We start from the raw sequence: 11,094 nt of genomic DNA, 5'->3' as shown, positions 1-11,094 counted from the left end.
ATTGTTATCATTGCTCTGCAAACTTAAAAATAACATCTTCACCAGTTTGACAAAAACAACTGAGTACAGTTTTTAAATCGAAGTTTGAGTTCTCAAACGCTGCAACAAGGTGTGCGCATACATCCCCACTTATGTTTTATTTGGTTTACATTCCTCCTCCTCCTAAAAAAGCAGAGAAATGCTACACTTCATTTGTTCTGTTGAAAACAATGTTTTCTTTTGCAGAATAATGGAATATGCTAATGTCAAGGTGCATCCCTGTATCGCAGAAGGCCAGGAGCGAATTTGAATAGTATTTGGCGTTTCAACATCATCGAAATATATATATATCTTAAGGGGGAGGTGCAACTGTAAGTAGAAAATGAAACCTGCCCTCTGCCCAGTTTGACCACTGATGATGATGTAAATGGGATGAAGAGGATGCTGAAGATCTGGATTTCATGGAGGGTTGGGATCAAGAGCATGGGGAAGATCTGGATTTGACGACCACAATGAGACTTTATGAGAGGGGAAATCTACAAACTTGCACTGACTGACTCAACGTCAGCAAAACAAAGATGCTTATTTTTGATTTCATAAAAAAGGGAGAGATGGTCCTGGAAATAAGAATCAGAAACAACCTGACATGGTTTTCACATATCTTGTAAAAAAAAAAGCTTAATCAGTCAAAAGTTATTGTCAACTTTTACAGAGGATGAATAGAAAGGATCTGACTGGAAACGTTACAAACTGGCATGGTTGGTGCGCAGGACAGGAGAGCTCTGCAGCGGGAGATTAAACCTGCCCAGAACATTGTTGGTACCCACATGCAGAGCATCAGTGATATTTGGAAGAACAGGTGCCTGCAAAGAGCCCAAAGGTTAATAATCAGGACAATAAACTGGACTGGCCAGATTACTGTACTGCTCTATAGAAGAAAGGACCGAGCAGACTCTATCTGCTGAGGACACTGAGGTATTTTGGAGTGCGGGGAGACAGGAGAATGATGGCCAAGCTGTCGTCACTGTTGGACAGCATGCTCATGTCGGCACTGTGCAACTCCTTAAGTGACGGACGGCTGCACCCACGAGGTCTCACAGAGAGATACCCCTGGTGGACCACCGGAACGGACTATAGCACACTGATGTGGAAAAACACTACTGTGAAATATTTACTGTTTTACAATGTATTTAGTTTACTGGCTGCAACTCCAATACACTCAGAACAGTCATCTCTTCAATAGTAGTGTATGTGCAATATACACTTTTGTATTCATACACACTATGAATTAGCATGTAGTGCCTCTACTGTGACTTGTTTCCATGTTTTAATGTTCCAAAAGGTCTTTTCACCCTCTGTCTGAAACCAGAGCCCAGTCTGCTCTGATTGGTTAGCTGACCGGCTCTTTTTTGATTGGTCAACAGCTAAGAGATGTCCCGCCCCTTAGTCTATTAAGTATAATTTATTGGAGTGCTAGCCAATAGAAGCACACGTGTTACATAGTGATGTCATTGTTATATGGAAGTAAACACAGGATTCCAATGGGGCCTTTCAGGCGGGGGGGGGGGGGGGGGGAGAAACCCAAAAAGCATTTTAGGGCTTCTTTAACATGTGCTTGCCTTTCTATTTAATATGTTCCTTTTGCTGTAAGATTGTACATCCCCCGCTGCTGTACCACCAGACTAAAGGGTCTTTTTTAATTATTGGGAGATTAACACTCTTTAAGATAGTTTCTCTGTAATGATTGAACATGTTCCCACACTTTTAAATACATAGTTACAAAGTTCAGCTGACGCATTGTACTGCCTTCAGACGCTCGGCAGGTGCACAGTCTGACTCCAACATGTCCAGACAATAACAATCATTATAAAACACATGCTCATGAAATGGAAGATTCCATGACTTCCCCCTCTTGTTAACGTTGTACCCTCTGGTCTTACTCACCCTGCCAACATCTTCAGAGGACAGATTTAACTCTTGCACAATAAAGGTTAACGTTTTCTGATAAATGTCATGTACAAGTGTGCAGTTTGGTTCATACCTGAGTCCAGGTACGTTTGTCTTTGAGTGTAGAGTATTTGTACGGCAACCTACGCACCGGCCTACTCACTACTGTTGTGTTGACGTGCAAGGTCACAGTATGTCCTTTGAAAAGTGCTTTTGATTTAGTTAACCAGATTGAGAGCTGTGCTAGGTATTTCAACCTTCTCCAACACGAGTCCATTATAGGAAGTGAATCCTTCCACAGGGATGTGCTTTGTGTCAGTTTCTGGTAGATCCCTGACATTATAAGATAAGATGTGACAGGCTTTGCTGTAGAGCCTCTGTGTTGCCCTAGATTCCCCCCCCCCCCCCTTCAGCAGTGGATCTCATAGGCGATTTGAGAGTCCATGAACAGGCCTGTGTGATTTAGAAACATCCCCTCAGCCTCTGATGTGATCACAGGCTCGGCTTCCCCTCCCTCCCCCGCCATCCTCCTCATGGTTCGTATGTCGCCCTCCTGCTGCTGCTGCTGCTGCTGCTGTTGCAGCTTCTTGTTGGGGGCCAGAGTGGGACTCATTGTCTGGTCCTGCCCCGAGGACAGGGTGTGGCTGGAGGTATCGGACGGGGCGGGGCAGCCCAAGTTGGTGGTGGAGACAGCTGTGGGGGGGGCAGGAGGCAGCACGGGCTTGGCCCGGTTCAGGACGTACATCTCGTGGCCGCGCTCGTCTCGGTACTCCTCCAGCTGGGCGAAGGTGGTGGGGCCGTCGGAGTAGTCGTTCACATACAGGATGCTCTCCTCCTGCAGGGTCAAAATCACAGGAACATCTAAATGTAGAAAATCTGAGGATTTTCAGGTTCATATTTGTATTTTGATGATGATTCCATGCTTTAATGTCCAAGAAGCTCTTTATTTCTCTCATACTGTCTGTGCTGCAGCACCTCTTTTCACCCTCTGTCTGAAACCAGAGCCCAGTCTGCTCTGATTGGTTAGCTGGCTGGCTCTGCTGTGCTTGGTCAATCGCTAAAAGATGTTCCGCCCCTTAGCCTATTGCGTACAATGTGTTGGAGCGCTAGCCAATAGAAGCACAAGTGTTACAGAGTCGAAATCCCAAAGCTCCCTATGGAGGGAGTTTATCCCCATCAATTTCAGTACAGACAAACACACCCACCTTCTCAGCTGCCTCAGCCTCCTTCTCTGGTTGGTGGTGGCGGCTGTAGATCATGGCGAGCAGCAGCAGGGCGGTCAGAGCCAGCAGGGAGATGCCCGCAGCGATGGCCGTCTGCGTGGCAGCCCCCAGAGCACTGAAGGCCATGCTGCCCAGAGCGTACAGCGGCTCCCGGCTCACATCTGAGCCCGCCGCCGAGCCGTGGCTCCTCAGCCGGGGCCAGGACGGGGAGTACGGCGAGGACACCTGGGACCACGAGGCCCAGATGGAGGAGGTAGACGAGGAAGTAGATGAGTTGATGGCCAGCTGGAAGGTCACCCTGGCCACGCCCCCTGCGTTCCAGGCTTCACATTCGTAAAAACCTGCGTGGGCCACGGTCACATTGCTGAGGAACAGCATGCCGCTGCCGGTGTCGGGGTCGAAGCGCTCGCCGGCAGTCTTCTGCAGACTGACTCTGCCTTCCTCTGACGGCTCCTCGGCTCCACCCACTCCACCTCCTCCTGCTCCCAGCTCCTGGACCAGGCCTCTGGGGGAGAGCACCACCTTACCCTGGGACGCCTTCCTCCATGTCACCTGAAAGTCATGCAGTGATTAATTATCATTTTATACATAATCAGACAGTCAGACTCAGTTAACAGTTAAAGCATGTAGGACCTTTACTTAAGTGAAATACCTAATACCACAATGTAAAAAGAAGTTAAAGTAAAAGACATCCCTCTGGTGTGAGCTTTGGGATTTTAGTCTTTGTAGACCATTTACATGCACACAAACCCATGTAACACACTACAGGGAAGGGAATAGCCCAAAAGCACAATAGGGCCTCTTTAAAGTATAAAGTGTGAAAGTACTTAATGCAGAAAAATCTAAACATAAGCCAGAAAGAACATCCAGAAAACTCAACTATTCAAAGGAAAATAGACAATCAGTTAAATGTTTATAAATGCCAACTCTTGTTGTTATGGTATTAAATGTTGGCTAATTTAATTTATAACAAAACAATATTTTATAAACTTGGGTGTGTTTTATGCTATATGATAAATGTAGTTAAAGGTGGGGTCGGTAAGTTTGAGAAACCGGCTCGAGATACACTTTTTGTTATATTCCATGGAATGCTCTTAACATCCCGATAGCAATGAATATCTGAAGTGCTTTGACAAAAAATCCATACAAACATTCATCTGTGGAAGCCGTAGCGCTGTAAAAAGCACGACCAATCATCTGAGCCGGCCCGGCTAAAATAACTGGATGGCCTACCTGCCTGTCAGCCTTCCATCTGTGCACAAACTTATCTCGTGCCCTCATTGGTCATGTGCACGTTCGTGTGTGTTGGAGGAGGGGCTCTGTGAGGAAGTAGCAGATTTGTTCCGGCTGTGTATTTTCTAATTCTAGCTCACTCAAGCTGGTTTCTCCAAAATGACCTACCCCACCTTTAAGTAAAGAGTACAAAATGTTTTCTTTTAATTGTCGTTGAGTAAAAGTATAAATAAGCAGGGAAAATAAATACTCAAGTTCCTCAAATGTGCACTTAAGTACAATACTTGAGGAAATGTACTTTCTGCTCTTATGTCTGTCTGACAGTGAGTTACGAGTAAGGGGTTACACAGTCTCCTCAAAGTCTCCCTACCTGAGGCCGAGGATACCCCGAGGCGTGGCAGGACACCCTGAGGCTCTCTCCCAGGCGCACAGCTAGCCTCCTGGGCTCCAGCTGCACCAGAGGGGGGATACACACCAGGCTGTTGAGGGGGACCTCCACCAGGCTGAGGTGGGAGAGGCGGGGGGGCTCGGTGCACACCAGGCGCCGCTCTGCAGAGCTGAGCAGCCGCTGACCCTCCTCATCGATCCAGCTCCTCAGCCAGTGCAGAGCGCAGTCACAGCGCCACGGGTTGTCTACAGCGGAGCAGAGGACAGGGGGTCAGGGGGGGGGGCAGGACAGCTGCTAGTCTCTGGAGGGGGTGGGAGACATATCAGAGAACTGGAAGACGATGAGTTAACGTTCAGTGAACTGAACAAGCGTGTGTATTTGATCTTCGGAAAACTGCACTGACATAGAGAAATGCATTGACTGCAAGGAGCTGTTTCCACATAGAGCCTTTTTCACGAGCACCAGCGTGTTTTTGCATTTGTTTTCAATGAGGAGAGATTGCATGCCATCGTACGCAGTTGCCTCGAGAAAAAGCACTTCACCCAGCGTGCTTCTTTCTGAGTGTTCTGCTGTTCTGGTGCTCAGAGCAACTCAACTTTTACCTTTTCAGAAAAGCACCGGTGACATCACAGTAGAAATTGGAGGAGAAGCTTGGTTTTGGCCCTCTCTTAAGAACACTAACAAGCATAAGAAGACCTAAAAGCCCACTTATTTGAGCATATCACTCAAGCGGACTCTGAATGTCGCTGCCGGTGAGTGTTGAACTTTTATCTCCGTACGTGGATTGCCCTCTTTGCTCTACGGCCTGGCAGATTGAGCGGTAAAGTGTGAGAGCAAACATCTTCCGGTTGGTGTTCAATCAAAGAAAATGTCAACCAAATTAGCCCAAATATATATATATATATAAAAAAGACTAAAGGCTGAGCTAGTCTGTTGAGCAAAAGCAATAGAATGCTGTCCAGATATCGTTGTCAAAGAAACATAAAGAAAAACACATGAATTTGCTGTTCCTGTGTGTGGTGCTCACCTGTGATGCGCAGCACCTGCAGGCTGACCAGAGGTCTGAGGGTGGCGGGGCCGATGGTGTGGAGGTTATTCCTGCTCAGGTCCAGCAGAGCCAGAGAGCTGAGCCCGACCAGAGCCTGCTCCGCTAACATCTCGATGCTGTTGTGCTGCAGGTGGAGCTCCTGCAGGCGCTGCGGAGACATGGAGGAACTCTACGTATCAGCTGAGCCTCATAGTGTCATGAGCCGAGACGGGCATCTTGCATAGCTTTAAATGAAGTTCAAGTCAAATGTAATGAACATAACACACGTGCCTCACCTGTAAACCACGGAAGGTGTAGTCCAGCAGGCGTGTGATGTCATTTCCTGCCAGGTAAAGAATGCGCAGATGTTCGAGTCCCTGGAACATGTCAGCTGTTACCAGGTGGACCCGGTTCCCGTTCAGAGCCAGCTCCAACAGCTGACCCTGGTTCTGGAAAGAGCCAGGCTCCACTGCTGAGATGCTGTTGTTCTGAAGGAAGAGGAGCCAGACCATAATGTTTGATGCTGCTGGGTAAAATAAAACGTGTGCCTTTTCTCCTTTGCTTCTCCTGTTCCTGCCTGGACACGGATCTACTTTTTATCCCAATTGGTTAGAATAACCCAAATCACCCACAGTAAAATACTGACTGGAACTTTATTTGTTTGTTTTTTCCATCTCAACTCCACGGAGTGTAACCCAGTGTTAGGGACAAATAAAAACAGACGCCCTGAGGCTTTCACAAATGCCTGATTGAAAAATGGGAAATGCTTTTCATTACCTGTCAATTACTATAAATCAATGTGTGTGTGTGTGTGTGTGTGTGTGTGTGTGTGTGTGTGTGTGTGTGTGTGTGTGTGTGTGTGTGTGTGTGTGTGTGTGTGTGTGTGTGTGTGTGTGTGTGTGTGTGTGTGTGTGTGTGTGTTACCTGCAGGTACAGGTAGTGCAGGTGTTTCAACAGAGTCAGGTCCTGACGACGGATCTGACCAATCACATTGTCCTGCAGGAAGATGGTCTGGAAGAGGAAGAGAGACGGAGGGAGAGTTAGGGTTTATCCTAAAACCTCATTTTGCTTCCTCATTTCCTTCATAATAATCGATGGCTTCTGAATATGTATCTTTATTTGTAGAGCTTGGTTATGGTCAGATGTACTTTGTATTGAATGTTGTAATTCAGAAGAAGACAAATGTGAGCAGAAGATGTATTAGTCTTATTCATATATCTACTTTAATGAACTGTTTGACATTCCGTTTCCATTTCTGGGAAAGTGATCAAGGAGAGAGAAGTTGAGAATGTTCCAAAGAATTAAGACTTGATGGTGAACTGTGTGTGGATGTAACGCAGCAGTAGCGTCCTCCCTGAGTGGGTGCAGCTACCTGTGTGGAGGGGGGGACGTGTTTGGGGATGTCCCTCAGGCTGGTGGAGCCACACTCCACTGTGAGGCTGTAGCAGCGGCAGCTCACAGGACAGGAAGGAGACGCTCCACCCAGAGTGTGGAGGGAGAGGAGCAGCACGCAGAGAGGAAGCAGAGGGAACACCGCCATCACTGCCACAGAGGGAGGGGGGGCTGGAGAGAACACAGGTCAGCTTTACATGGAGTCAAATCAAATATATAGCACAAGTTGAATTCACTACGAAGAGACAAACTCTAACAACAGATCTGCCACTACACGTTGGTTGGATGTTTTGTGTTTGAATCCTAAGGCTCCTGTAGGCATTTACTAGTGTCCTCTATGGGAGGGCCTTACGCTGGAGTTTGATGAGACATATGATGTTGATTTGATAATGCCAAATAATACAATTCTGTGTTATCTGTGTTTAATCTTTGTTCAAAGCTGATATTTGTTTATTACTTTATGTCAGCTGATACTAAACAAGAAATACAGATATGGTTGAGCTCATTAGAAATTCACTTAAAAGAAAAAAAACTGATTTTGGATTTAGGGGATACAAAAAGGCACGTTGTTTTTGTCTTGTTTTATTGACTGTATGTTAATGAGTTTGTTTTGCAGAGTACATGTATAGACAAACTAAGTCAATACATACACAGTAAAAAAAAAAGAGAAACCTTTATTTTGATGTCAAATATTCGTCCCATCACAATCACAAGTGTTTGGTTTTTGTTTATGCACAGAATGTGACCAACAAACAAAGGAATTCTGGGCCAAAGACATTCAAAAAACGAAAGCCATGCAGTGACAACCTACAATTTGTATACACATACAATACAGGTGTATGCATGTGCACAACACGTCAACGTTCTTTATCTTCTAGCATGTGTCCATGCTAATATTATGGATAATGGACAGTATAGATGTATTATTATAACTCAACAGTATCAGTGGGCTACAGAGACCCAGTGCTATCCTTCTACAGCCTGCTCAAATGACCCAGCTGTCTCCCTTGATCAAAACCTCTGGTGGTAAGTGTTTCTGCTTTGTGTTGCACATTGTAGCTTTTAGAAAAAGGCTGTTTGTCTCGTTTCATACAGAGGCATCCAGCTTTCCTGCACAGTCCCTTTTCAGAAGTATGGAAGGGCATCTCTGTGCAATTATCTCGAGGATATTACAGAATGAAAAAGACATGTCATAATATGCTAATGATAATGGGCTCAGTAATATTAAAAAAGTTATGAGATCTAGCAGGAATGAAAGAATTGGAAGCAGCCCTTTAAAACATGCACCTCGGTTCAAACAGACTTTATAAATCAAATGTTCACCGTGGAAGAGAATCCGATTGAATGGACTTCTAGCCACTGAACCTGGATCTGCTCATGTCAGGTATAACAACACAGCAGCATGGAGTCCATATTGTGAAAAGCTACCTTATATTTCCTATCCTTTTCCCTCAAAGGGGGTTTGAATAAATACGTTCACAGGTCTATTAGGGTTTCAGTCAAAACAAGCAGACACACAAACCTGCAGGAAGTGTGTGTCTAACCTGTCTGATCATCTGACTGGGCTCTGGTTTCAGACAGAGGGTGAAAAGAGGTGCTGCAGCTCAGGAGGCAGTATGAGAACAATGAAGAGCTTTTTGAACATTAAAGCATGGAGACACATCCATACAATTATGATACCTGACAATAAGCAGAATAGGGCCGCTTCAATGTATTTGTTCTCTTGCCTGTACAAAAAGACTCTAAATAAATAATACAAATCCAGATGTGTTTGTGCCACAGTAACGCTGCTGTTTGATTTGAGTAAACACTTGACTGAAAGAATGAATCCTATCAAGTGAAGTGTGTGGTAACAGCAGCTCTACAGGGATTAAACACTCGTTGTGACACGGCTGCAGATTAAAGCTCTTTTGGATATGTGTCTCTGTCTGTGAATGACTGTTGCCATAGGAACCATGAGGCAAGAGGTATTGACGATGGATACAAGCATCCATCATCAAGGCCTTCCTCTGTTTTAATGGAGAAACATGTCTCTATCAAATCAGGTTTTAGGGATACTATTCAGTTGAGTTCCCTTACTTCTAATATCTGACTTCAACTGAAGTGCAGCTGTCAATCATAACAGGATATACAAATATAACAGGACGCCCTTACAAAAAAGCCATCCAGGAAATAAATAAATGAAAATAAAACAGAAATATATATTTGATGTTATACTAAGCCACTAGAAATATAAAACGTGCATATCTTGAATACAAAGGCAGCCTAATTATATGAACACGTTTGCATGAGAAAGTAAGAAAGGGAAATGTATGTATTTATTCATTAGTTCTTCATTCATACTTTTCTTATTGTATCATCAATTTACTTGCATGTCCAAGGAGCCCTGTTTTGCTCATTTTCAGGTTCATATTTGTATTGTGTGCCTCTACTGTGACATGTCTTTTCACCCTCTGTCTGAAACCAGAGCCCAGTCTGCTCTGATTGGTTAGCTCGCTGGCTCTGTTGTGATTGGTCAACCACGTAGAGAAGTCCCGCCACAATCACGTACAATGTGTTGGAGCGCTAGCCAATAGAAGCGTGAGTGTTAAATAATGATGTCACTTTGTCGCAGAAGTAAACAAATGAGTCTAATGGCAGCGTTTCAGGCAGAGGGGGAGTGTGTGGGTAAAAACTATACCACGGGAAAACCCCAAAAAGCATGATAGGGCCTGTTAAATATACTTTATTAGGTACACCTGTAAAGTCTCAAGCCCCCCATCAGTTCAGCCATAAAGTACTTGTATTAGGCCGTTGATGTTGACTTGTATCCACGAGTTTAGTGATTACCTAGTTATGGTTACCAAATGATATTTGATGATGATATAACGTATGGAAGTAGGATAACAAATGATAAGCACCTCTCAATACAATATAGTTCAGTACAACCCAACCATTCAAAAATAAGCTCATGATTTATTACATTTACATCTTCACCTTTCCAACAGAAATTAATATTTCAAACTCTGAAATGCTTTGGCAAGGCTGTATGAGAATGTGCAGGTATACCTTATCAATTAGCAATTGAGTGTTAAATGTGGTTTCAATGTATTTGAATTTAAAATTCAATTAAGCAATGATGACACATATTGTTTATATTCTTGGCAATCTATTTTGAAGACATTTGATACAATGTAGCCAGGCTCGGTGCAGCATGGAAGACGTTAAGCACAGCAGACAGTGCGTGACAGATGGACTGACAGCAGCCAACAATGGAGCCATGTGTCTCCTGCTCTGTGAGACACAATGTCCACTGTGCTGCAGGCCACATCACACAACAGCAGGAAAACAGATGTGATCCAGCCTGCAGCAGCCTCAGGAGCAGACGTGTTGTTGTTGTTTCATACCTTATGGAGGATGGAGGACACTCCCACAGTGATGCCTGCCCGGCTGCACGACGCCTTCTAAATCTTCTAACCCAGACTAAATATTCCCGATGACCCCATCTATCTGTTGAAGAGGAGCCAGGCACCGGGAGGCAGAACAGCGGCTGAAGGATGTTTCCTCACTGTGACGAGCAGCGCGGGCCCGTCGCATCCTAAGAACAGAAGAACCGCTGGAGGAAGAAGGACAGCAGAACATCAAGGATGGGTGATGGGGGGGGGGCGTGGAAGAACCACAGGTCGGTGAGCAGGCAGGCCGCTGATCTGCAGGCCGACAGTACCGCGCTGTGAGACGGATAAGGTGTCTCAGTTAAATCCCACATCCAGCTGTCTCCTCTCCCCCTCTCATCCGACCGGTGCACGCTGCCGCTCAGAGGACCACAGTCAAGCTAGAGCCCCGCCAGCAACACGAAGAACACTTCCGCCACATATTCTTTCATAATAAAAGCGGTATTACCAAAACAAAGTATAATAAATGTATAT

General features: G+C 45.2%; 1 protein-coding gene across 2 annotated transcripts; it reads right to left on the bottom strand.

The window, feature by feature from the left end:
• Window positions 1-1,287: 1,287 nt before the first annotated feature.
• LOC117558693 (leucine-rich repeat-containing protein 24-like) lies at window positions 1,288-10,986 on the bottom strand. 2 transcript variants are annotated; one of them, XM_034235052.1, is made up of 9 exons: window positions 10,576-10,986; window positions 9,080-9,081; window positions 7,170-7,360; window positions 6,722-6,808; window positions 6,094-6,285; window positions 5,798-5,966; window positions 4,753-5,015; window positions 3,132-3,701; window positions 1,288-2,761 (listed from the first exon to the last, which is right to left on the bottom strand). In XM_034235052.1, exons 3-9 carry the CDS (start codon window positions 7,335-7,337, stop codon window positions 2,336-2,338), a joined length of 1,875 nt encoding a protein of 624 aa, XP_034090943.1. In that variant the 5' UTR covers window positions 7,338-7,360; window positions 9,080-9,081; window positions 10,576-10,986; the 3' UTR covers window positions 1,288-2,335. The 2 variants fall into 2 exon arrangements, with proteins under 2 accessions (XP_034090943.1, XP_034090935.1); XM_034235044.1 differs by lacking the exon at window positions 9,080-9,081 and having other exon boundaries at window positions 1,289-2,761.
• Between the last annotated feature and the right edge of the window lie 108 nt (window positions 10,987-11,094).

Source organism: Gymnodraco acuticeps, unplaced genomic scaffold (assembly GCF_902827175.1).
Source record: "Gymnodraco acuticeps unplaced genomic scaffold, fGymAcu1.1, whole genome shotgun sequence".
Classification (NCBI taxonomy): Eukaryota; Metazoa; Chordata; class Actinopteri; order Perciformes; family Bathydraconidae; genus Gymnodraco; species Gymnodraco acuticeps.
This window is presented reverse-complemented; position numbering and strand designations above follow the sequence as displayed.

What these genes read in the sequence shown, in the direction of transcription:
- LOC117558693 (XM_034235052.1), bottom strand. Translation starts at nt 7,337, where the DNA reads ATGGCGGTGTTCCCTCTGCTTCCTCTCTGCGTGCTGCTCCTCTCCCTC. An exon ending in ACACCTTCCGTGGTTTACAG is followed by an intron (nt 5,967 to 6,093) that starts GTGAGGCACGTG and finishes ATGTCTCCGCAG; the next exon opens with CGCCTGCAGGAGCTCCACCT. An exon ending in CGGGGTATCCTCGGCCTCAG is followed by an intron (nt 3,702 to 4,752) that starts GTAGGGAGACTT and finishes CATGACTTTCAG; the next exon opens with GTGACATGGAGGAAGGCGTC.